Here is a 27,989-nt window from a genome sequence, read left to right as displayed (position 1 = left end):
CTAGTAACTTTTACGCTAATATTCGATTTCTAGGAAATCACAGTGAGTTTCGTGGTGATACTCTACGACGCTAGGATTCGTTTATGTTTTGTTGTTGCTTTCAATATTGCACTTTTTGCTACTACATTAGACACGGACACGTGTTCGAAAAGAGTGTTTGTGTTTTCGTGTGTTGTAGGAAGGTGAATTTAGGAGAAAGTTTGCCTGTAAGAGAAAAGGGGAGAAAGAAAAAGAAGCGGGTAAATTATAAAACATGAAAGTTTACAACAGTTGCTGGGTGAACATTGTAAAATTGGAAAATAAGTGAAATACTTACCGAACAAATAATGCGAAAAAAAACAGAAACACAGCGATTGAAACACATTCATTTACAAGAACGAGCTTAAAAGTAGTGCAGTAAATTTGGAAGAAACCGAGCGCAACTGAAAATATGTAACAGTACTGTGCAACTACACTAAGATAACACGTTACACCGGGGATTGGCATGAGCGGAAATGAGTCACAGTTTTACACGACAGTCGGGGTGGACCACGATTGACAAGTTCAAACAAAGTTAGTCAAATTGAATGTGTGTTTATAAAATAAAAACCAAAAAAAAAAAAACTCCGTTCATTTCTCAGCAATAAGAAAACCAATTGAGTCTAATTTAGTGGATGATTTCCGGAATTTATTTGTCTTTTTAGCATTGCAATTTTCCCCCTACGATTTTGGTTTTTACTTTCAGCCTTCAAGCATCTTGAGTGCAACCTGGAACTTTAATGTTTGCGTTACTACTAATGGGGAAGTTAAAAATGGAACGGATTGCTTCCTCGTAACTGATAAATGCAAACTAAACGCAGTCTTTAATTCTTGCAGAAAATTTAAACTAAAGTATTATTGTTTAAAAAAACGAATCTTTCGAGATCATTTCGCGACTACTTCCCCACGGTGTTTCAAACCTTTTTTGGTGGAAGAAGTATTCTGACACTATTAGTGGGAGTGTACACAATTGGGGTGTTGGATGTGTGATACTTTTTTTTTTTAATTTCTTTTGTGGAGGGGGATATTAGTCATGATATTTTTTTAGAGCTTTGCCCGTTGCGTCCTAAAATGTACGAAGAAGAAAAGAACAACATGTAAAACCAATAATCGGTGAAGGGGTTTGTTTTTATACAGAGGTGAATTTCGGAAAACTACAAGCAGGAAAGAAACGGAAAATATTTGTGCGCCAATCTTGAGAGGAGAGCATGCAGCAAACAACACACATAAAGCGGGGTTGGGGTGGGGCCAAGCAGGAGTTTAGTCTTCAAAACATCAGCAAATTTTTCACTTGATGGCTGCGGGGAAGCGAAAGATGGATTTTATGGAATCAGTTCAACACGCTAAAATTGTGGTATTTGATGTTGACATGTCTTGAGTCACCATGCGTCTCCATTGAATTATTATCGAAGCAACTAGTTTCATGGAAACGCATGGATATTTAAGGGGTTACAAACATGGAAAATTGACCTGAATTTTGTTTTGATCGTCTCACTTGACTTGACACTTGGTCTTTCTATCATTTCTGAGAGTTTATTCAAGTAATTTTATGATTTAAAAAGCCACAAACTGTTCAAATTAAGTTACGATTAATTTATTGACAAACACGGAAACTATCAAAACTAGTTGTTGATGGGGTTGGATGAAAAAGTCCGTCACATTTTTTTATTTATTTATCATTTTTTTAATATTTTGTGTTTGATGTTGTAACTTTTTTATGACTTTGTCAACGAAAAACAGTATTTTTGGGAGTAAAATTTGACCATGTTTATGCCCATTATCGGCTACCTTGAACGTCAGAATAATTATGCAGCAATTTTTGTCATGTTCCAGATTATGTTTTGACTCACTTAGGGCAACTATAAAGCTAATGGTTTAAGTTGGTACAAAAAAAATGTGAAAAACACAAAAAAAAGCAAAAAAGCGACTTGCAAGTTATGAAAATAGTAAATGATGCTCTAAGTACAAATATTGTGCTTTTTTAATTCAAATAAAAGTTTTTTCCCTTTGTCAAAAGAAGACATTTTGCATGTTAGTTTTTTCATACAATTTAGCTAATGACTATTTGAAAATCTGTATCTTGAAAAGGAATTTTGTTATTAAGACATCAAGTCTTCGGCAAAGTTGTAGGTTATGATTCGGGCTCTTCCGAAAAAAAGAGGTACACGGAAAAAAACCCGATTTTTGTCTGAATTCCTAAAATAACTAATTTTCAATATTCGATTTTAATAAAAAGCATATTTTGCGGAAGATTTTGGCATTTTGGTGTAAAATCTGGTACCGCAGATATGAAAAAATGGTTTTGAATTCGCATCTTCAAAAATCATGTTTAGGTGTAAAATCATTTTTTTTTTTTTGAATAGAAATAGCTTTTATGAAAGCACACCGTTTTCATGTTTTTTTTTCGAAAAAATTAAAAATACTTCAAAAATATAGGGGAAATTCTCGTATGTTTGGCAGGTCAAGCACTCGCTCCTAATTTCATCCAATTTGCTGATTTTCACTATTTAAACAACTAATTTTGCAAAACTTTTGATAGAAACTTGCTTGCTCACTTCTTATTGAGCTATTTATCACTCGATTTCAGTTGAAAACGCTTTTAATTGGCTTTATTTGAATGTCAAAGTTCTGACCTGCCAACATTAGAGGCACGCTGGAATTCGATGCTGTTCCCCTATTTGAAAAGCTGAAAATTTTTTATAAAATTTTTACGTCGACTCTGTTGATTGGACAGCTGATAATATACAAGCCTATTTAAGTTTAAATTTGGTGTAAAATGAGTTTTACTCAGTGTCATTCCATAAGCCCTTGTTTTTCAACTCGCGTTATCTTGGAAACTTTTGATTCCATTTTCAGAATTTCCAATATCAAGCTGAAAATATCAAATATTTTAGCCTTTTTAAAAGGCTACTCTTGACTCTGTGTTGCTGAATCTCAGCAATCAAAGTTCGATCAAAACAGTTTCAAATTTTCAGGAAATTTTCTCAGCTATTCAAAAATATGTTTTGTCTGAATTTCCTTCATAAAGTATTTTGAAATTGCAAAAAATAATGAATAAATGATGAAAAAAATATGTTTTTCCAAATTTATATCTCTGGTATCAGAATTTGCATAATCCTGAATTAAAAAAAAAGTTTTTTGTTTGCATCTATTTTTTTTAAGTCCAAATTTTAACCAACAGCTTTGCCAAATCGATCCGAAAATCCCTACTCAGGATACTGATTTACGAATATAAACATGTTCATTTTGTATGACTAAGCCGCAAAATTGTATGGAGACTTCAAAACTAATGATTTCACATCAGGTACAAAATTTCATCCAAAATAAATGCAAAAAAAATACAAAAAAAAATTAAACACGAGAAGAAAAAACTAAAATAAGAAAAAATATGGGGCAGACGAGGGTAAACAGGAAAAAAGTTTACCGCAGTGGAATGGAGAAACGCAAACTCGGTTCGAACTGACAAGATTAGTTTGCAGACAAAGCTTTCCGCAGTGAAATACTACCTTTAGTGTAAAACAACGATATCAGTGATAGAAAGACCAATTCAAACCATATGTGATAAATTTATAAATTAACCATTTTCTTCATTTTTTGTTATATGTAACCCCTTAATTAACCAAATTCTCACAATATCATGCAAAATACGCTGGACTTCAAAGGGAAAATTTGGTTACAAGTAAATTTAGAAAAAGAAACACATCGAATTAGTATCGTTCATTCTGAGTCAAATAATTTAGAGCTTTATTTTGTACTCTGCCTATTGATACTACAGCCAATTATTGGTTAGCTTCGACAACAGTGATTATATTGTAGAGGGCGAAATAGTCTCTAAAGGCGCTTAACTCGTGATTATTCTACACACTTTCTCTTCCACACTAAATCTACTAATTCCAGTGGCTATGACTAACAATTTTGACTATTCTTAACGCTCTCTTTTTTAAAGCAGCTGATTTTTTTTTTTGATTTACTAATGATTCGCCGTTAAATGATAGAACAATGACGGGTGGAGGTAACAAACGGAATTCATATATTCTCTCTCCGAAAAGCACACAACAAATAAAACATATAAAAAAAGTACAACTCAGGTGGATGGCAAATTAAATACAACCATAATAAACACATTTATATTTCGATTAAAGTACTCCTGAATGAATGATGACACAACTATCTCAAATCGTTAGCAAATCGACACGATAAACTTAATATACAGCGCTTAAATATTGCACATTTGATGAGCATTCTATAGATGTGTAAGTGTGTGTGTGGTTTGGTGTGACAAGATTTCATCATAAACTTTGAAGGTATTAATAACAAGATGTGAACAACAATCAGAAAATAAATACAATCGCTCTAACTTTTTTTTTCACTTTCCCTACTCTGTTAAACACAGCTACTATATTTGATTCTTGCTGCTTGTGTGAGTGTGTGTGCCTAAACTATGCGCGCCAATTCTACGAAAAGCAGCAGTTTCCAACGATTAAACTCTGGCTCACTTTTGCCCTGCTGTTTTGTACTTGTGTGATTAATTTTGTATAAATATAAATATTTTTGAACTCCCAACAAAAACAACGAAAAATTGATTTAAATCACGCGAGCCAAAACAAAAAAAGAGGTGGAAGAGATTTTGATGGAAAACTGCTCTTGCTTTCAAGAGGTGGGTGTGTGTGTGTTTGTTTGTTGAGTTGGGGGGACTTACATGTGCTCCGGGTGGTTGCGCAGGCAGTCCAGGAAGCCCGCCGGTTTGATCTGTCCGGTGCAGATCTTGTGGATCGCCGTAAACAGGGGGAACCTGAAAGGGGAGTTGTTTTAGTTGTTTGTGTTGAAGAATTGGTGGCTTCGCCAACTAACTTGTCCTCCATCGATTTGCTCTTCAGCATAAAGTTGACCTCCTCGGCGGTGATCGGACCCTGCAACTTCTGCCCGTTGAGCATCTCATCCTCCAGCTGCTTGATGGATTTGCCGGTCTTGACGAACGCCTCCGACACCTTGCGGTTGCGGCCACCTGCAATTAATCGCAACATCAGTCACGTTCATCACCCCATCCAGCAACAACACTCCTCACCGTAGCAGGTGGTGATCAAATCAGCCACGCCGCAGCTCTCGAAGAACGTCGACAGTTTGCTGCCCGGGTAGAACACGTCCACAAACTTGATCATCTCCATCAGACCAAGCCGGATGACGGCGGCCTTCGTGTTGTCACCGCCACCCATGCCGTCCACGAAGCCAGCTCCGCACGCCACGATGTTCTTGAGCGCACCGCAAATCTCAACCGCGTCCACATCGTCCACCACGACAACCCGGAAGTTGGGCGTCTGGAACAGGTCCCGGAAGGTCTGCGCGACCTTCATGTCCCGGCAGCCGATCGTCGTCTCGCAGAACTTCTCCTCGGCGACCTCATTGGCCAAGTTGGCACCCATCAGAACGTTGCACGGAATGTTCAAGTGCTTCGTGATGAGGTGCGAGATCAACTCCATGCCACCGCCCTCGGCCACATCGAAGCCCTTGATCAGCGACAGACCGACGGCCGTCTTCTTGATCTTGCCGAGCAGCTGCTGGCCCAGCCCGCGGATGAACTGATGGGGCACGACGAAGATCAGAATGTCGGCATCCTTGGCGGCCTCGACCACGTCCGGAACGGCGACCTGGCGTAAAAACAAAATTTTAGGTTAAAAAAATCGGCTCGACAAAAAATGCTTGTCAAAGAATTTGTGACAAAATAATTAATGGTTGTCATACATAGAAATTACTTTTTATAGTTTCTGCATACCTAGCAGTGGAAACGTTTTTATTATTAAAAAAAAGTTCACATGAATTTTAACAAAATACCTTTTTTCTACCGATTATACAACAAAAAAACATTAAAAAATTAAAAATTCGTAACAATAATCATAGAATTTTCGGACCAAAAAAATAAACAAAATTTAATTTTAGAAATTTCAAAATTTCAAAGATTCAAAGTATAAAAACAAAAATTAAAAAATCAATATTTTTAGACTAAAAAAATAAAAATATTTGATTTCGAAAATTTAAAACTCAAAAAATATTAAAATAAAAAATCCATAATCTAAATAGGCAAACGAAGAAAAATTTATACAGTTTGTACTCGATTATCCGAAATCCGTGCAAAGTTTCACGGGTAAACGAAACACGATTTGTTTTATTTTTCTCAAATTTGTCTCACCTAAAAATGACTCCAAAAATTTTCTAAACTTAACTGATTTTCTGCTATCTAAGATGGCTAAAAAAACGCGGCACTTAAGAGTTTAAGGAGCTATTACACTACCGCAAACAAACAAACTCGCACTTTTACGTGTTTGACAGTTTGCCAAACTCGCAAACTTGTTTGCGGGCAAACTCGCAAACAAATCGAGGCAAGCAAACAAAGCAGGCAAACTGGCAAACTGTCAAATTGCGAGTTTGTTTCTCTGTTTGACGTAGTGTAATAGCTCCTTAAGAATAAAAAGTTTCCAGAATAGAAGAATTTTTGAATTTATGAATTTGTTGTATTTTGGATTTTTATTCTTAACATTATTGAATTCTGTTTTCTGAAAATTTTAAATTTTGAATCAAAATCCCAAGCGATCCTTCTGAGCTCCGAACTCTATTTTCTATTTCTCTTTTAACGTCAACTTAAACAATTTTCCAGCTTACTCTATTTGACATTTACATTTTGGTGTAAGAGGGATCCATCAATGCATATATTGCTTCAAAGGATGTTAAAAAAAAGTTCAGATTTGTTTTGACTCATTTTTTAAATAGAATTCTAAGGTAAAAAAATCCAGGATTATATTTTCCTTATTTTTTTCAAAATCGACGAACTCGTTTCACATTTATGTGCATCTCATTTGAAAGACCAATAAAACTAGCTCTTGAAAGCAACAACTTTACCACCCACAAACTGAAACAAATTTCGAGTCAGTGCAAACTCGCCCGCTCCCAGCATAAATAAGACCAAAACTAAAAGTGATTGCATTATGCAACAGCAAAAGAAAGAAAGAAAGAAAGAAAGAAAGTGTGCAACTGAACTTGTGCCACCGCAATTCAAAAGCACTTTGCATAGCGATTGCAACTGCCAATGTCGAGACATCTCAGGTTGAATCGCTACCGACCTTGAAACCCTTCTTTGGCCGTGATCGACACGCTCGCGAGGGGCGCCCTCGAAATAGCGACACTATAGGGTGAATGCACCTTTTGTTGAAGCTACTGTCACCGAGTGTGGCATTAATTAAAATAGTTTTAAATCAAGTGGGTCAGCCAAACCGTCGCGCGCGCGCCCGATCTTAGGTCAATGTTCAAACGACTTAAGTCTCTTTTGAAGGCGGCGGCGGGTTATCGCGTGGCCCGTTGTGAAGCCAACCCGTCACCGATATAATCTCTTGTTGCAGTAAACTTGAGCAGCGACGCTGCTGTGTTGTACGATGATGTTATCACACACAGAATGGCAACGTGAGACACTTGCACAAATTGCCATCATACCGCCGCCATCAGAGATAGTGATGTGTGTTGTTGTTTTTGTTAGATTAAATATTGACGTTGTCACCGGGCGCTTATCAACGTTACGGGGGATCAGACAAGGCAGTCAAATCATAAACATCATATAGGTATTGTAGTACCTTCATCAGGGGTGACATTGGGTCCTACAAAAATGCAGAAATTTGAATGACCCAATATCACCTTCTAGGCGCAATGCAACCCCTGATGACGGTACTTAATATAAAGCAATGTAAGAAGGACAACTACATCCAAATGTCTGTGAAATACTAATCACTCTGTCGCCAATTGATCCGCTGAGCTTAAATAATGATAATATGCGCAATTACTTAGCGCGTAGTTGTGTGTATGAGGTGCTCACGCTTAATAAAGCTAATTATCTTCAATACAGTGCGCGTGTTATTGGAATAACTTTGAAAGCAGATTTCTTTAGAATAAATAGGTTTACTTATAATAAGTATTTATTTCTTAATCATTTCGGCTTAACAAATTCTAAATACAAATAAAAATATTAATAAATAAAAATAAATTGTTCGTTCTGAGCAGTTCTCTCAGATTTCGGCCATTTGATTTTTTTGTATTTTTTAATCCGGCTGAAACTTTTTTCGGTATGGCCAATAGGGTGGGCACGTTTTTCAAAAAGTTCTCGGATCAAGTTTTAGTATGGTTCCCCTTGTAGGGCATGCCCATAGGGACTTTCATGCCATATATCAGCTCATTTGGTTGTAAACTGGCTGCGCGCATCAGGGTTAAAGTTTACATGGAAATTACTATGGGAAATTGGAACTTTTTGTTCAAACGCTCCTACAGGTCTGGGAAAATCACGCGCCAACTTCTGGTATACTGCCCACCATTGAAAAAACGGCTAATATCCACTTTTGGCAAAAACGAGATATTAGTACCAGGTGGTAGAGCATGTTCCAACGCATCTTCTAGAACTTGATTTTTTTCTGAAATAGGGTTTAGACTTGGCTGCCGATGCGAAAAACCAAACGGCTAATATGCCACTCTTATGGGAAATTCCCTTGACGGAGATTTTGTGACAAACACTAAAACGCGTTTTTCTCGGAATACTTGATTTGGCATAATAGCCGAATTTTCAATTATGGGCAGGGGCAGTATAGTCAGGCCTAAGGGGAATGGTCTGGAGAACACTTGTCCCGAAGAGAGCATATGGATTCGTTGTCCCTAGACCTGGCGCATCGGCAAACAATCCGATGTCTTCGGAATCAACGGTTTTCCCTGAAGAAGCATCAAATTTTTCTTAGCATGCTATGAAAGCTTAATGAACACCGCGGCGCCATACGTCAGGCAGCTACCACTTGGTTGAAATATTTGAAAAAAAAAACAAATTTGCTATGCAAAGATTCTGAATTCGACTAAATAATGTCAGGATTACTCGAAATGATAATTTTCTAGTTAAAAGAAGGTTTGCAATTGAATATTCCAGCCGTTTCTCACCCACGTGGTAGCTGCCTGACGTATGGCGTCGCGGTGTTCATCAAATTTGATCCTTTTTCAGGGAAAACCGATGATTCCGGAGACATCGGATTGTTTGCCGATGCGCCAGGTCTAGGGACAACGAATCCATATGCTCTCTTCGGGAAAAGTGTTCTCCAGACCATTCCCCATAGGCCTGACCATAATAGAAGTTGGCGCGTGATTAGAGCGTCCAATTTCCCGTCCCGGGAAAAAAAATCCCGGGAATTCCCGGGATTTCCCGGAAAAAAATATTTCCCGTTTCCCGGGAAAATTGTAAATTTCCCGGGAATTCCCGGAATACAAACGGAAGTATACATTTTCCTACCATTTTGGCACCAATGTTTTGAAATCATACAAAAGTAATAATTAGAGAACCTTATTTGATTTTATTCATTTGAATTTAATGTTCATATTGAACTATGTCTGTAAATTTCATGTCAAGGTTTAATTCGGATAATATTTGTTCCTGAAGCATTCACAACTAGGAATATTGTTTGGTTATATGTTGGGCAACAAAAATTAAGCTAATATTACCTATTTTCTTTTCGACAACCATTTTTTTTTGTTTTTGTTATATCATTTGAAAATAACCTTTTTCCATTTTTGTTTCCCTTGACCAAATTGGATGAAAATTGAATTGATATAATTACATTTTTCAAAAAGAGATGTTCGAGAAGAATTTGTTTAAAAGTATTCAAGAAATAACTGTTAAATTTTAATATGAATAAACATTGTTAATTTCAACCACTTTTACACAATGAAAATTATTTTAATCTAATTAATTTCTAGGGACATATAATCATATAACTAAAATCATACCATAAATGGAACCATGAAAAATCTAATAAAGTTTACCCAAAGAATGCAACCATATTTCAAAAACTCGTTTCAAATTTTGTGAAACTGTGAGTTTGGTTTCATGAAACAGTGTTTCAAGTTAAATAGCGCTAGAAATTAGATTTTTTAGGCAAACTTAATGATTATCTATTTATTCACAAGTTGAAAATACTTGTTCTGAAATAAGTAATTTGCCACAAAAAAACATTATTTCTACATGATATTTTTTTCGTTTCAACGTTATGGTCACTGAGACAAATTTAAAAGCAATTTTATTTTTGTGGGGCATAGACTTTCACTGTCCAAACACTTTGATTAAAAAAATACTTTTCAACAAAAAATACTAATATTTTTTTTTGATTTGGTATGATTTCAAAGACAGCATAAAAAATAAGAAAACTTATAATATTTTCTCTAAGTTGCATGATTTTTTACAAGCATTCAAGCCATTCATTGATCTTCACACTGATTTTGGACATTAAAGTTGTCGTTCTAAACAATTCTGTTGCAACACATTAATCAGAAACTGGATCAGAATAATTTTCGTCAAATTTCAAATTTCCCGGGAATTCCCGGGATTTCCCGGAAATTTGTTGAAAATTTCCGTTTCCGGAATTTTGTAACCCCGGGAAATTGGACGCTCTACGCGTGATTTTCCCAGACCTGTAGGAGCGTTTGAACAAAAAGTTCCGATTTCCCATAGTAATTCCCATGTAAACTTTAACCCTGATGCGCGCAGCCAGTTTACAACCAAATGAGCTGATATTTGGCATGAAAGTCCCTATGGGCATGCCCTACAAGGGGAACCATACTAAAACTTGATCCGAGAACTTTTTGAAAAACGTACCCACCCTAATGGCCATAGAAGCAATTTTGCATCATTAGTTTGTCCATATACTTTTCCATACAAATTTGACAGCTGTCCATACAAAAACAATGCATGAACATTCAAAAATAAGTATCTTTTTTAGGAATTTTTTGATCGATTTGATGTCTTCGGCAATGTTGTAGGTATGGATAAGGACTGCACTGAAAAAAAATGATACACGGCAAAAAAATTTAGATTTTTTTAGTCCACATAATATTCCATACAAAAATTAAAATTCTTAAAAAAGACCAATTTCGTAGAGAATTACTCTTCTACAGCATTGCCTTGGCGTTCTAGATTGCAAAATTCCTGCTCGAAACATGGCTTGATTGTTGAGGCAATTGCAAACCTGTGTAGAAAGCCTAAGCTTCCAACCACACCGGAATTCAGACTGACGACTTTTGAATTGTGAGTCCAACTGCCTATCAGCGACTCCATCGAGACAGGACCCAGGGGAGACGACTCCTACACCTGGACTGAGCTAACGACCCAACTACTAAGTTAGGAATCTGCAAAGTACTTTTCGATTACAAATTCAAATTAAAAAAAAATATATGTTCAAAAAAAATTTGTGTATAAAATTTCGTGTTTTTACAAGAATCACTATTTTTCTAAAATTCTTAACTCGTTGGCAAAATTGTTGACCATAACGCCAACCAACAAAATATCTGCGCAGGTTCAACTCGAGGGCAAGCATGAAGTTTGGGTCCAACAACAGACGCACTTTGAAATTTTCAAAAATATTTCGACAGGACCGAAGTTTGTTTGGAGAATTATTGCTGTTCGCTACTCCCACATATTGCATTCATTTTTATTTTTTGACAAAGAACTTTGTCCTAAGGGCACTTAGCTTAGAAAGCTTAGATTGCTGGTATTATTGTATACAGCGATAAAGCTTATTTTTCTGAGTACAATGACCCTTTGTACGACCACAAAGAGTTTAATATGGATTTTTAAATCAATTTTGAAAAATTTTCCTCGCGGTCCTTCTTGACAGAAAAGCTCCTATTTGACAGCTCGTTCCAAGGGGACCATAGTTGATCCATCGAAAAAATGTTGTCTTGTCAAAAAAAAAATTTGCATTAAAATGAAAAAAAGTGACCAGAAATGGGTTTTAATCAGGGCTACGGAGTCGGGTCATATTTCAAACGACTCCGACTCCGACTCCGACTCCGACTCCGGATTTCTCAGATTAGCCAACTCCGACTCTGACTCCGACTCCGGCTTTCAACAAATGGTTGGCTCCGACTCCGGCCTACCAACTCTAGCCGACTCCGACTCCGACTCTAGCTTTCAACAAATGGTTGGCTCCGACTCCGACTCCACGTTTTTTTTAAATGTTTCAAAAGTTAGTTAACTATTATTAGTTAATTATTTTTAAAACAATGATAAATAGGATTATTTAATACTCTCTAAGCGTCATATTTTCTCAAGAAAAATAAGTAAAGTAAATTAAATAAACGGGAAAAAGTTTACATGTTTTATACGTTATGGAAACAGAAATCAAAAAATATCAAATATCCACAAGGAAAATATTTTCTAGGTCACAAGTATTCCATTTTTTTAAGGTACATTGATTTGCAATGATAATCACTTTCCGTTATATTGGCGTGGGATATACAGTATGAGGAAATTCGTACCAGTTGATAATTTGTTGATTTTGTTTTTTTTAATAATATTTGAAAAATAAATTAAAATCCTATATTTTGTTCTAAACATTTTTTTTATTCGTTCATTTTTGTACTGAATTCTTGAGATTTGTTCAACGATAATTTGCAACGATATCAAAATAGTTTACCTAAAATCAACATCAATATCAACAATCAATGATTATTTCAAAATAAGTTGCAACTTCTTTTGATATTTTTTGTTAGTTTCAATTATTTCAAATGCAACACTTTGATTTTCTTGTACTCAGTTATAAACAAAATGCGCATGTTGAGTTTCAAGTAAGAGATTCAGGGTTGTTACGGGAGAGTCGAAAAAAAAATCCGCGCCAAATCCGCGCCGACCTAAATTCCGAAACCGCGCGAAATCCGCGCCATATAAAAAAATATCGCGATCAACATTAAAGAAATTTTATTTTTTAATGAGGAAAAACTAATACAGAAAGTATTTGATAAAAAAAAACTCGGTTTATGTTTAAAAGCTCCAAAAGAATGAAAACAATAAATCCATTTTTAAAAATACCTAAAGAGACGGTAGAAGCAAAGGTCATGAAAAAATCTTCAAAATAGAAAATACAATATTTAAAAACTTAAAAATTTAACTTCAAAAATATAAGCTCAAAAATAAATCCAAATCTAAAATTATAAGTAGATAAAATTTTAAATTTCGATAGTCTAAAAATTCAAAATCTACGAACTTTTATACAGTTTTCAATCCAGAATCCTCGCTAAAATTTCACTACGAAAGAAATTTAATTTCCGATATTTAAAATATTGTCTTCTCATCATTTCAAAATCTCTAACAGAAAAAATGACTTCAAAATTGTGGCATTCAAGAATTTAAGAATTTAATTAAAAGCTTAAGAATACTAAAATTAGATTTTTTTGTTGTTTTCTATATTGTTTTGAATTTGTTATTTTTAGTTTTTAAATTTCAACTTTTTAATTTTGATTTTTTAATCTTCAAATTTTTGGTATTTTGAGTTTCAGATTTCTAAAATTTTGAATTTAGAAATTTCAGATTTTTAAATTGAAATTTTAGAAATTTCGAACAAAAATTAATATGTATTTTGATTTTTTTGTTAAAATCGAAAGAACTTCAAAATTTTAATGAAAATAAAAGTCAAAGCAACTAAAAACAATCTAAAACGCATTTTCTGCATGTTTGTCAATACTTAGGTATTTTGAAACTAATGATTTCAAAACAACTGGACAGGTGTATAATGCATTTTTAAACACTTTTTCATTCAAATGTTCAAATCGTGGCTCGTAAATTCAATTTTAATTTCCCATTTTTTTGCCTCCCCCTCGACTTTGGTCAGAGTTGAGGGACATAAACTTCAAAAATAATTGCAACGGCCTAAAAGTATTAAAACAAAAAAGTTTCGATTGTTTGAATTTTAGAAGCTTTGAATGTTCTGATCTTTTATTTTCGCCAAGAATGTTAAAATCTTGAAAAAAATATTTCTACGATTAAATTCCATCTAAAATTTTAAAGTGGAGGTCAGCTTCTGTTACGTTCAATCAAGCTCATATTTGGCGCCCACCAGAACAAGCCCCAAAAATAGTTTTTGTTACACATTCTAATTTCTATATCTTCGGGAAAAGTTTGTAATATTTGATTTACAACGTTAAAAATTTAATAAATTCAGTATAAAATTAAAAATAAATAAGGTTCAAAATCATTACTCAAAACTTAAAAGAAATGAAATATTCAGAGCCGGAGATGTTAAGAAATGACAAGAAACATATAAAAAATAATTTCTACATAATCTTCATCTTCATTTTTCCACGTTTCGTACTAAGAAAATACAAACAAACATTTTCAGAAGAAAATTCAATTAATAAAAAATATGAAATTCTTGCACTCAAAGGAAAAAACAAATTATCGTAATTCCTGACAATATTTTTCTTAATAACTTGAAAGAAATTCTATCTCTCTCAATTAATTTATTTATCAAAATTGCCATCCGCGCGAAATCCGCGCCTGAGCAAAATTAGCCAGCAAATCCGCGCCAGATCCGCGCTATCCGCGCGAAACGCGCCATCCGCGCGATCCGCGCCGTCCGTAACAACCCTGGAGATTGTTATTATCGTTGATTATTTTTTACAAAAGTTAAACTGTCAGTGACTCTTTTTCGATTTCCAAAAACAGTGATTACTATTTTTAATCTTTTTATGTGCCTCGTAATTTTTTCCTAAAAAATGATTTAACTTAAAACCTCCAAGACATTCGCTATCGGGGTGAAAGATGACTGTGTGCGTACTTTTTTCAGAAAGAACTGGATGAAATTTTGTCAAATTTGAATTGAAAAGGCACATAAATATAGGCAAAAGGAAGCAGTCAAGAACCAATTAGATATGTCTGACTACATAACCAATATTTTTTTATAATTTTTTACATGCTTGGGTAAGAGGTTATCATTTAGTGATTATAGTGTAATAACACAATTAGAGCTTTCCAATCACAATAAAAAGCTTCAAAAACATAATGGCATCTGGTAAATCAATCAAAAATATAATATGTTTTGTAAATTAAGCTGTTATATAGGATAACTGAACAATAAAAAAAAACATAATTTTTGTTGAATTTAAAATAACTCCGACTCCGACTCCGACTCCAGCTCTTAAAATTTAGCCGACTCCGGCTCCGACTCCGACTACAGCTGCTCGAGTTTTGACGACTCCGACTCCGACTTCAGGTCCCCAAAAAAGACCCGACTCCACCGACTCCGGCTCCGACTCCGACTCCGACTCCACAGCCCTGGTTTTAATCGTGTATTTTACCGTTGTTCATAAAAATTTACATAGGGCTTTAATACTCAATTGTATTTTACGTTTAAATCAAAACGCCATTTTGTGTTTCCATACGACTTTTTAAAATTTTTGGATGATTTTTTGTTCCTAACATACATTTTCCTTGAGAAGCCTTCCTCACATTTATTCAACATGTTTACAATTGATATTTAGTATTGTTTGTTTAGTATGCTTGAAATGTTAACTAACTGTTCATCCCGCTCACGTCAGTTTATGTGTCCATTAGGAAAGATTAGGAATAAACAGGAAGCAGTACTTGCTTTTACAACGTTTTGATCCGTTTTTATTGCTATGCTTGGATTGAACTAAACCGCACAGCCCTGTTCGTCGATCATCGACTGTCATTTTTCATATATTGAACTGGATCACCCTGTACAATCGAATTTTAGTAAACAAAACAAATAAAAAAAACGTTACTTAATCCACCTTCAGGTGGCTGGTGCCTTCCTCACATTCATGTTGTATTTCAGATTGTATTTACAAATTGAATTTAAAAGTGCTGATATGCCACCACGATGGAATTGCATGCTGTCCTCCTAGTCTTAGTAAACAATGTCTTATGGGTTATATATTTCAGTAAAAAGTTTGTGTAAATCTTTGTCGAGACAAAATGATGTATTCAGCAACATAATTAATACAGACTTTTCCAGAAGAGACGCAAACACTGTTTAAACAATGTGGCAACCGGGCAATATGCATGCTGCGCAACTCTCGCGCGTAAGCAAAAAGACCCGGCCTTTGAGGTGATTGTTATCCGAGCATTCGTTGGTGAAGGTTGTCTGAATCAACATGACTCGTCGCGTCCCGGCGCAAAACGCCGGCAATATTGCCCTACCTGCGGCTCAAGCAGGCAAAAAAGTGGGAATTTCCAAAAGGAAGGTTGAGGCCTCAACTGATGGCCAAAAACCGGGGATTTCCAAGAGGAAGGTGCTTTTGGAAGTGACATCGAACAGCAAAAAGACGAAAAAGAGCGACGGTACTGTACCGATGGATGAGGAGGAGGAGAACTCTTCGTCGCACGAGGAGCAGCTATTGAAGAACAACAAGTTTGCTGGACTGCCTGACGAGGACCAGGTAGCGGAAGCAAAGGAGAATGAAGTGAAACAGCGAAAGGAGAAACTGCCTCCTTTTTATGTGCGGCAATCAGCAGCAACGATCGACTTTCGTGCGGGGCTGGTTGAACTCATCAAGTCTGGGAAAGTCCTAGGCAACATTCGTCTGTGTCAGGACGGATTTAAGGTGCTGGTGCAATCCAGGCAGCACTATCAACTGGTCAAGGATTACTTGACCGAAAACGAGGCGGAGTACTTTACCCATGATGTCGTCATGGATAAGCCGTACAAAATCGTCGTCAGAGGTCTGTACGACATGCCAGTGGAGGAATTAGCTGCCGAGCTAAAAGTTTTGAAACTGGATGTGTTGGCCGTGCACAAAATGAGCCGACGCAACAAAGACATCAAGTACCGTGACCAGCTCTACCTGCTGCATTTGGCTAAGGGATCGACGACGCTTCCTGAGCTGAAGGCAATCCGAGCGGTTTTCAACATTATCGTGTCGTGGGAGCGATACCGACCAGTGCATCGTGACGTCACACAATGCTTCAACTGCCTGGGTTTCGGGCACGGAGGTAAGAACTGCCACCTGAAGCGTCGTTGCGCCAAATGTGGTACCGATGCGCACATCACATCCCAGTGCATCCAAGATTCGCTGGTGAAGTGCCTCAACTGCAACGGTGAGCACTCGTCAACCGACCGAAAGTGCCCCAAGAGAGCTGAGTTCGTGAAAATTCGGCAGCAAGCATCGACGAAGAATCAGCCTCAGCGTCGTAGAACTCCTCCAGCCCTGGTGGAGCAAAATTTTCCACCTCTTCAACCGCGACGCCAGGTCCCGAACTTGGCACCGTTGCCGTTGGATCCCAGGAAGAGAGCTGAGATGAATCATCCACGGCCGGGTTCCAGCCAGGAGCCGAGACCGCCACCACCGGGCTTCAGCCAGGAGCCAAGACCAACCCAAGAACCAGCAGTTGAGGAAAATGGTAATGATCTTTACACCTCAACCGAACTCCTCAATATTTTCAAACAGATGTCCGCTGCACTGCGTGGATGCAAAACCAAGACCCAGCAGATTGAAGTGCTGACCTCGTTCGTCATCCAGTATGGATCGTAGGTCCCTCAAGCTGCTGAATTGGAACGCTTGCTCCATTAGGAGGAAGAATTTAGAGCTGGTGGATTTTCTTCGCGAGAAGGAGATCGACGTAGCTGCCATCACGGAAACTCATCTGAAGCCCGGTGAAAAAGTTTATCTGCAAAACTACAAGATCGCGACGCAGCTCGATAGGACCACCTCTGGAGGAGGAGGTGTGCTTGTCGCTGTTCATCGTGATCTCAAGCCACGCCGGCTGCCACACTTCAAGCTGGACATCATCGAGGCTGTTGGGGTGGAAATTCCCACTTCGGTTGGCCCAGTACTCTTCATTGCTGCATACTGCCCACGTCAGGTGAATGCCAGAGATGGTTCAGCAGCAAAACTGAAGGGCGATATCCAGAAGCTGACACGGCGGAGCGCAAAGTACATCATCGCTGGTGACCTCAACGCGAAGCATGAAGTTTGGGGCAACAGCAGGAGGAATCGGAACGGAGTGATTCTGCACAACGATCTGCAAAACGGATACTACAACGTTGTGAGTCCGGATCGTCCAACGAGGGTGGCTCGGTCTGGGAATCACTCAATCATCGACTTCTTCATTACCAATATGGCTGAGAACGTGGCTCATCCTGAGGTGTTTGAAGAGTTGAGTTCTGATCACTATCCGGTGGTTGTGGAGGTTGGAGCTTCCGTTACTCCGCAGCGGCAACCAACCCGGAAAGATTACCACAACGTTGACTGGCAGCAGTTTCAGCAAGTGGTAGACAGCAACATCGACTATGATCAACACCCGGAAACTTCTGCTGATATTGATCGTTCGCTGGAGGTGATCCAGCAGGCTATCAACCAAGCAGAGGCTGCCAACGTTCGGGAGGTTCCTGTTAATTTTAAGGTAACTGATATTGACGTAGATACTAAACACTTGATTAGACTTAGGAATGTTTATAGGAGACAATATCAACGGACTGGGGACTATGACAAAAGATTTCAGTGAACAATTTGAACAAAATCATACAAGACCGACTTGACAATATCAGAAATCAAGAATTTTCAAAACATGTAAGCCAGCTTGGGAATTATTCAAAACCATTTTGGAAACTTTCAAAAGTTCTTAAAAACAAACCAAAGCCTATTCCTCCTCTTATTGTTGAGGATTCTCGTTTGATTACATCCGAGGAAAAGGCAAATGCACTTGGGCTTCATTTTGTTAGTTCTCATAATCTTGGCGCTTCCATGACCAGCCGTAAAGAAACATCAGTTGCCAATAGTATTTCAACAATCAATGACTCTACCTTTGAATTTCCTGCAGATTCCCATGTTTCTGGTGAGGAAGTCAAAGTTGCAGTAAAACAAATGAAAAATATGAAAGCTCCTGGCTTTGATAACATTTTTAATCTAGTGTTGAAAAAACAGAGTGATCAGTTCTTTCAACATCTAGCCAATATTTTCAATAAATGTTTGCAACTTGGTTACTTCCCCACCAATTGGAAACTGGGCAAAGTCATACCAATTTTGAAGCCTCAAAAGATCCAACATCGCCAACAAGTTATCGTCCCATTAGTCTTTTGAGTAGTCTGTCCAAACTCTTTGAGAAGGTCATCTATTCAAGGCTTTTGGATTTTACCAACGATAATAATATAATTTTGAATGAGCAGTTTGGCTTCCGAAAGGGCATAATACTGCTCATCAGCTTACGAGAGTAACTAAAATCATCAAGCAGAACAAGCTTGAGTCTAAATCAACTGCTATGGCTTTGTTGGATGTTGAGAAGGCTTTTGACAATGTTTGGCATGATGGTTTGATACATAAACTGTATTTATACGGTTTTCCAATGTATCTTATCAAAATTATCCAGCACTATCTTTCGGAGAGATCGTTCAAGGTTTTTCTGAATGGGATTGCTTCTGGATTATTCAACATTGATGCTGGGGTTCCCCAAGGAAGTATTCTTGGCCCACTTCTGTACAATATTTTTACATCTGATTTGCCTACTCTTCCTGGTAATGGTGTGTTGTCACTTTTTGCTGATGACACTGCCGTTATTTATAAGGGTAAAATAACCAGATATTTAGTTGGCCGTCTTCAGAAGGGTCTTGACGTTCTTTCCGAATACTTTGGCGACTGGAAAATTCGCATAAATGCAGCCAAAACTCAAACCATCATTTTTCCACTTTCCAAATCGGCCAGATTTGTCCCAAAGGATGATGTTTTGATTAAAATGAATGATGTTTCGATACCCTGGTCAAAGGAAGTTGTATATTTAGGTCTCATACTTGACTCGAAACTTTTGTTTCGACAGCATGTAGATAAAATATTGAACAAGTGCAGCATTCTCATCAGGTGCTTGTATCCTTTAATTAACAGAAAATCAAAGCTATCTTTGAAAAATAAGCTAGCAGTTTACAAACAAATAATTTACCCCGTTATTGAGTATGCAGTACCTGTTTGGGAGTGTTGCGCTAGAACTCATAAATTGAAGCTCCAGCGTGTCCAAAACAAGGTACTCAAAATGGTTTTGAATGTTCCTGGCTGGACAAGATCAAGTGAGGTTCATGAATTAGCAGAAGTAAAAATGTTGGATCAGAAGATTCAAGAAAAATGTTTGAAATTCAGGGAAAAATGTGCTATATCTGAATACCCCTTGATTCAAGGATTGGTTTAGTTTATGGTAAGATTAAGTTAGTTTTAGGTTAGGTTATGTTTTCTTTAATTATTATTATTATTATTTTTTTTTTTTTCCTCATTGTACCTAGTGTTACAAAAATGATAAATCATATACTTTTAAAGTTAAGAAAATGAACAGTGTTTAAATCACGAAAAGCAAACTAAAGCTGAAGAGCCACAGCTGACCACTTATTATGTAAATCAAATGTAATAATTATAAGAAAGATTTAATAAAGTATATTTAATTCAAAAAAAAAAAAAAATTCCCGGCCTTTGAGGTTATGCAAAAATTACCCTTTTTTGTAGCTACAAAAAAAAAACATTTTCATGGCATAACTTTAAAAGTCTTTCACTAAACAGAATAAAATTTAATAGGGTCTTAGGGGACCCCAAAACGAACAGAATAAGGCGAATCCGGCCAAAATCGGTTCAGCCAGTTCTGAGATAATCGTGTGGAATAAAAATCATGTATACACACATCCCCACAGACATTTGTTCAGAATTTGATTCTGAGTCGATAGGTATACGTGAAGGTATATCTAGGAGGTGTATTTAAGAAGTTCATTTTTCGAGTGATTTTATAGCCTTGCCTCAGTGAGGTGAGGAAGGCAAAAACCTTATGGGAAATAGATTGAGGCTCAATTCAGACCATTTTATAAAAATGCTTGTAATTTTAGCTAAGTGAGTCAGATTGGAAAAGTTTTTAATCCATAAGAAATGTCATTTCAGAACCTTTCTAAAAATATATAATATGTTAGGTTTTTCATGCAAAAACCACCCTTTTTGCAAATTGTGAAATTTATATTCAGCAGTTTTTTAAGCATAACTTTTGATGTGCTTTAAAAAACCTTATAAATTTCAATAGGGACTTGTGGGACCCCAAGACGAATAGAATGAGGCTAATACAGTAAAAATCGGTTCAGCCAGTGACAATATATTCCAGTGACATTGATTTGGTACACATGTCTACATACAGCCAAACACACAGACATTTGCTCAGCTGGTGATTCTGAGTCGATATGTCTTATTAAAGAGTTCATTTTACGAGTGATTTTATAGCCTTTCCTCAGTAAGGGGAGGAAGGCAAAAACAAAAATTGCCCTAATGGCCAACCAAAAAAATACGGGTCTAATTATGTTGGGCAAGAACGCTAGAAAAACGTCACATAGTCAAATTCGTGAAATTTATTGATTCTGTATGTCAAATTAGTTTTAGTTTTTGAATTGTAATTGTAATTGATTGTTTATTTGTGACGAGAGGCTATTGAAATATTTCAATGTTTTGAAAAAAAAATAGAAGTAAAGGTATCAGGCAAAATACAGTTGACCTAAACATAGTTTTATGCACTGTATTTTTTTTCTACTCAACTATTCATTACAGCGAACGAAAGTTCGTAGAACTCCCATCTAACTTCCTCTTTACAATTGCAACCTTCACTTTGAACTTCATTCCTGGTGCAACGCAGCAATGCTCTTTTCAGCCCAGGCCACTTTACTCAAGTATCCTGGCATAGTATACCCACTGCTACTGGCTATTTTAACAACCCACAACACGACCACATCATACGTGTAAGTGTAACCGGCACGAATCGTGTCCGACCTCGACCGTCACGTGCCTAGCGGCTGCACTTCAAAACCGCCACCCTCGTCACCACCACCACCAACACCGTCATCATCGTCAACGACAAACCTAATAAGGGTCTGATACTTCTACCGCAAAGATGCCGTTATTTCTAGCCTAGACTGCATGCATGTCTTCCGGAACTGTTCACTAATGCAAGATGTAGTGATACAGTGCAGCGCGACCGTCAATTATTCACCATCACACTATTATAGTAGTTAGTAGCTGAAGTATCTGTATTCATCAAGTTTTGCTTGTCTTGCTCGAACACCCTCGCATCTCGTACGATGGAGAATACTCGAAAGTGGCTTGAAAGATCGAAATGCCACTATTATGAAACACAACGACGACGGCTTTCTTCTTATGAAATGGAATTTATTCAACCCGCAAAACCCAACAACTCAAAACCTGTTTGCCTAGCGAAAGTGAAACGAATCTTATCAACCGCCCAAAAGAAACAACAACAACAAAAAAACTGGACTCTGGACCAACCTAAATGTTCGCCTAATCTGGTTCCACCAAATCAACTGGAAACAATAAACAGCGCTGTTTGTGCGTGACAAGTACAATCCGCAAAGTAATTTCATTTAAGCTGCATTCAAGCATAAACAAACGGACTCGGTGTTGATGGGAGCAGAACAGAGAGAGAGCTCCCGCGGCGGTCACTTATTGATAAGATAAAAGCTAATCAAGCGCTCTCCAAAAGTGGCTTTGTTCGTTACTTTGAGCTACGAAAGCCATACAAGTGATGGGGGCTAATCATGAAGCTATTCAAGTGTTTAACTAGTACGATGACAAGAGGATCTGAACCATATGACAATAGGTGGAGTGAACTTGTTTGAAGAGCTCACTTTTTCAATCAGTTTGCCATTTCCTCATATTAAGCTGGCGTAAACAAAATCATTAGGCTATTTTGTTTAAAAATTGAACTAAATTCAAAATTCCCCAAGTCACAGCTGATCGATTGCATTTGGTCGCTTCAAGGGCGAGGTTGTCCCCGTCCGTCTGTTTCAGAAAGAAGAGAGTTATTTTCGATCTTGGCCGTTGATCAACTGTGCACCCAAACTGCACTGTGCTAAAAATAAAACCGCTTTGCATGCAAACCGAAAAAACTATACTCACGATATTCTCGGGCAGCTTGTGTCCAGGCAGGTACTTGACGTTCTCGTGCGTGCTGTTGATGATCTCGGTGAGCTTTTTGCCGTCAACCTGCTCCTCAAACACGTACATCGTGACGCGATCCTCGAACGTGGGCAGCCGCTTGGCGTTCACGCCGACGATTTTGGCAATGGCCGAGCCCCTGGCGGAATGGAGAATGGAGAAACCCGAAAAGGTTTCGGGGGGAATTCGTTAGATAACTTGCACTATTTTTTTATGCATCGTAAAAACAGTAAAAACAGCAAACTGGACGCAAATAGGAACAGATCCTTAACCTACTCAACAGATGAGAATTTCAACTACTTTCTCAAACCATATATTTAAACTAGATTAAGTAAAAAAATATTTGTTAAATCTGACAGCCTGAACAACTTTCTTGAACCCAGCGATGGTAGAATCATCGAGAGAAAAAAATCGTCTCTCCTCTCTCGCGCATGAAAGATCGGTAAAAAGAAACTCAAAAAATCATCATCTAGATTTTTAGCGGAACACTGACTTTACTTTTTGTGGCCCGCGGACCCATTTTGAATGATCATGTAAAATGGCTCGTTGACCATTTGTAGTGAGTTATAATTTTTCAAATGAAATGTTATTTAAAACTTTTTTATTCTATTTTTTGCTGATACATTATCCATATTTTGATCCCCATTTTAGGACACAAATATTTTGTTCAAAAATCTTTTTATTCGGGATTTAAATTCATAACGGTTTGATAACGAATCTGACTGATTACCATCTGATTCAGGCAGACAAAACATTGAAATTGGAGAAATAAGGCCGTTTCAAAATTTTACAAATCATTTTCAGTCCAACCCTTCCCCACCCTACAAAATCGGCTCGAAAAATAAGGGACAAATAATATTTAAAAAAAATCTTCAAAATTTCAATGAAAATTCAAGAACAATTTTGAGCATGTTTGGGTTTATTCAAAACTAATTTGAATTATAGAATTTTCGATGAAGTGTTTTTACATTGAAATGCATTTTCTATTTTTTTTTTTATTAACATGTGGATATTCTGGCTTGTAATTTCATATTTTTATTTTTCTGCCTACACTCGATCATGGTTAGAGTGGAGGGACAAAATCTTTTTTAAATATTAGCATCGGCCTAATTATGGGAAAATAATTTTGCGACGATTTTTCATTAGTTACACTAAAAATAAAATTACGCCGTTACATAAATTGTTCATATTTCATGTCAACAATTTGAAATATAAAACAAACTTCAAAATTTCTATGAATTTCAACTCAATACAAATTTGTAAAATTGTAAATTTTTGATTGATATTTTTTAAAATAATAAAAGTGTTCAAAAAAAATACAGAAATTTCCAAATACTTAAAACTTTTTTAGCATATTTTAAATACAAATAATGTAATTTAATTTTTTAAATAATCTTTTTTGTACGTTTGGCCTGCAAGCTCTTTTGAGCTTAAAATTTGGCCCGGCATCCAAAAACTTTGAGCACTCCTGACTTATTTTCATTGATTTAGTGGTCTATGGAAATTTCGTGAAGTTTCTTAAGATGTAAACACATAGAAACGAGAAGAAATCAAGCACTTAATCCTTACGTAGTATTTTTGCTACTGTTAGGCTGTTAAACTGTGAATACAAAGAGACGAGTTGTTCCTTTTAATTCCGCTATATATTTTTTTAATATCTTGACAGATACGTATTTCGTCTACTACTTGCAGACTTCATCAGTGTTCTGTTCTCGACTGAATCCTTGTTGAGTAAACGTTTGTTGCCTGCCTTGAAGATTTCCAAACTTTCGGCGACAGCCAGCTTCGATGGGTTTGTGATGTGTCTTAAGATGACCGCGTCGCTAGTTGTGATGTTATGTTTTTCCTCGATGATGTGTTCGGTTACTGCTGACCTGAAATGGGGGACAAATCCTTTCCGTTTTTCCTCCTTGGCAATTCTGACATATGTGTTTATATGCTCATCCAACCTGGTTTGCAGCAATCTCTTAGTTTGTCCAATGTAGCTCATATCACAGTGGCCGCAGGATACCTCGTAGATGCCGGGTTTGCCTAAAGTCGGTATGGGGTCTTTCGTTGAACCTAAGATGGATTCCAACTGGCTGATTCTACTGCTGAACAATAAATCGATGCCAAATTTAGCCAGTTTTTGTCGTAATGGGCGTGTTATCCTGTAGTCGAATTCTACTGCTGCTCTTCGTAGTGGCTCTACTGATGGCATAAGGGTTGTGAGTGAAGTTCTGTGGAGTTTTCTTTCCTTCTTATCGATGATTGCTTGGATAGTTGTTCTGTTGTAACCGTTGATTTCCGCTGTTTCAAATATGTACTCCAATTCTTTATGTTTTCCTGCTTCGCTGAGGGGTAAAGTTGTCATCCTATGTATGAAATAATGATATGCTGCCATCTTATGTTGGAATGAATGGTTTGATGTGGCTGGGATTGTTCTTCTGGTGTTTGTTGGCTTCCTGTAGATCTCGAAAGAAAACGAAGATGGGCAACCTGATTCTCTTAGGATCAGGATGTCTAAGAAAGGTAACTTTCCTTCGACTTCCATTTCGTAAGTGAAATTGATGCTTCTGCGTGCACTGTTTATGGTGTCCAGTACCGTTGTTAGTGAATCCCTTTTGATGATGCAGAAGACGTCATCTACGTATCTCCACCAACGTTCTGGTAGTAGGTTTTTGGTTTGTAGTTCGTGTTCCAATGCTGCCATATAAACATCGCTCAGGAACGGTGACAGTGGGTTACCCACCGATGCTCCCATCCTCTGTTGGTAGATGCAATCCCTGAACTGGAAGTAGCTCTGTTCCATGCATAATTTGACGAATGTTATATACTGGATCGTTTTTTGTCTCCATGGTTCTCCCTCGTATTGTGATTGCAGCCAATCCCGTAAAATTCCTATTGCGATGTTTACTGGTATGCTTGGGAACAGTGCTGTTACGTCAAAGGAAACCATTATTTCATCCTCAGCTATCGGTCCCGACTCTAAGAGCTCCTTTGTGAACACCTGCGAACTTGATATATCCCATACAATCCCCCAACTCACCCATCAACCATTATAAATCAATAAACCGGAGCATTTGGTACAGTATGTCCACGCATTCTTACTCTCCTGGTGATTCTATGAAATGTATTCCGTTCTCTATATCTATCTGCGTTTATTGCAACAAATTGACCTTGAGATGTACATAGGAAACCTAAGGCACATTGATTTCTTTGAAAAAGTACTCTACACTCAAAGTATCTTTTTTTCAAGTTCACCGTCGTCACCCTTTAAAAGGGTATCGAAAATGTACTGAATTTGACATACCCTTTTAAAAGGGTGACGCCGGGTGAACTTTAAAAAAGGATAGAAAGTATCCTTTTTGAGGATTGAAAGTACCCTTTTGAGGGATACTTCTGACTTTGAGTGTAGGAATTAGATCAACAAATTTAGTCAACTTTATGAAGATCTCAAAAACAGAACAGAGGCAGTAGTTTGCTGATATTTGTTTTTAATATTATTGTTATTGTTCATAGATGAAATGTTGATAGTTGAAGTTTTTAAATACGAATCTGACTTTCTGAAAACTTTTAAATAATTCAGTCTATAAATAGAAAAATACAAATTTCTTTATTGATATTGTATTGGCATGTTATTTTTTTCTAAGTGCTGAATGTAGAATACAAACAGCATATATTTTACCAATTTAATGTGATAATTTAATGTTTATTTTAGAAAATCAAATCAGTAATATGAGTAACATCAGTTAATATGAGTAACATTTGAAAGTTTAAGGACACAATTTCTGAAAGAATGAAAGGCAATAATAACTGCACTGAATGAACTATACCTCAAAATAGATTGTAAATCTCTTTCAGCAATACAATCATTTCAAATTTTATTATTTTGATTCTTAAAATCATATCAAACATTCCAGTCACTCCAGGTAAAGGCAGTATTTTTCGATGCTCAATTTACTACGATGAAAAATTCCAGTTCAACTCATTACTCATCATTAGCGCTTAGTTTGCAACTTCAACCTCCTAGCTCATTTCCGCCTCGAAAACACCCCGCTAGGCAATATTGACTGATCATTCCTGCCAGTTTATTTTAAAATATCGAGGAGGAAAATTTGATCTTGTTGACTCCGGTTACAGCCGGCATATCTCTCTCAGTAACGAAACTTGTCGCAGGAAAATCCAACTTCTAGACAAGATTTTCCTCTCCTCTTCCCACAGTGCTCTCAGGTCAAGGGCAAATGTTTGCCAGCCCGGGACGCGAGGAAGGGCAAATAGGAGCAAACAACTACGGTAGGCGATGTCGTCTTTTCGGGGACGTTCTTGACTTAATTAGCGCGATCCTCGAGGATCGTGAACGGGCAATTCACAAGCACAGTGGCTGATGGACAGAATCCCACGCTGAACGTGTTTTATTTTACACACATTTTCTGGGGGAGCGATTGTATGTGGCGTAATGTAAACAAAAACAACTTTTTTCCTTCTCTCTTCTTTTGCGTCTGATGCTATCTTTTTGCGGGTGCAAAAATCGTTAAACTCAATGACCTGCTGTATTATATTTTGTTTCTTTTCATCAGTTTGCGACTATTATCACCATTGCCTTGTTTTATTTGGTGCCATCCATCAAGTTTACGTAACCTAGTTTTGAGAAACGCCAATGAAATCCTTTCTCCCCTAAAATCGAAGCCATCCCTTCTTCTTTTGTGGCTTATCAACAGAGATAAAAGGAAATCCCTCACAAAAGAAACTCACCAGTTTCCGGATCCAACAATGCAAACCTTCACCTTATCAGCCATGACTGAGTGTGTGTGTGTTTCTTCCGGAAGAGCAAGCAAAAGCAAAAGGAGACTTTAAACCGAAACTGCACTCCGCGTTGGTCGAAAGGAAACTGCGAACTGAACTGGCTCCTGCTCCGAGAGCCAACCGCGACTCGGAATCCTTATGTAATTCTTGCTTCCCGCGAAGGCGCGCGCGATTGTCTTTCGTTCGATTTAGTTCGGCTTCACACAGACACACACACACGCACGGGGGAGCGCGCGCGGTTCGATTGATAAAATAAAAGCAAAACACTGCACACGATGCGATTTGAGTGCTGAATGGAAGTTTTTGCTTTCTTTGCCTTTGTTGACAAATTGCGATAAGGAGGAAGATAAACGCACGTCCGAAGAGCACGGTTGGTGGAATCGAACTAAAAAGTCGCAGCGCAGCAAGTTGACAGATGTGCGGACGATGAA

The 27,989-nt window shown here is 37.3% G+C and overlaps 1 protein-coding gene across 2 annotated transcripts; it reads right to left on the bottom strand.

The window, feature by feature from the left end:
* Positions 1-8: 8 nt before the first annotated feature.
* Positions 9-27,955, bottom strand: LOC6031154 (glycerol-3-phosphate dehydrogenase [NAD(+)], cytoplasmic). Of its 2 annotated transcripts, none has more exons than XM_001841945.2 (6): positions 27,508-27,955; positions 22,735-22,912; positions 5,084-5,663; positions 4,870-5,023; positions 4,718-4,810; positions 9-204 (listed from the first exon to the last, which is right to left on the bottom strand). In XM_001841945.2, exons 1-6 carry the CDS (start codon positions 27,549-27,551, stop codon positions 189-191), a joined length of 1,065 nt encoding a protein of 354 aa, XP_001841997.1. In that variant the 5' UTR covers positions 27,552-27,955; the 3' UTR covers positions 9-188. The 2 variants fall into 2 exon arrangements, with proteins under 2 accessions (XP_001841997.1, XP_038116027.1); XM_038260099.1 differs by lacking the exon at positions 9-204 and adding an exon at positions 641-1,084.
* Positions 27,956-27,989: the final 34 nt, after the last annotated feature.

Source organism: Culex quinquefasciatus, chromosome 3, assembly GCF_015732765.1.
Source record: "Culex quinquefasciatus strain JHB chromosome 3, VPISU_Cqui_1.0_pri_paternal, whole genome shotgun sequence".
NCBI lineage: Eukaryota > Metazoa > Arthropoda > Insecta > Diptera > Culicidae > Culex > Culex quinquefasciatus.
Note: the sequence above shows the minus strand (reverse complement) of the source record. Positions and strands in the feature narration are given on the sequence as shown.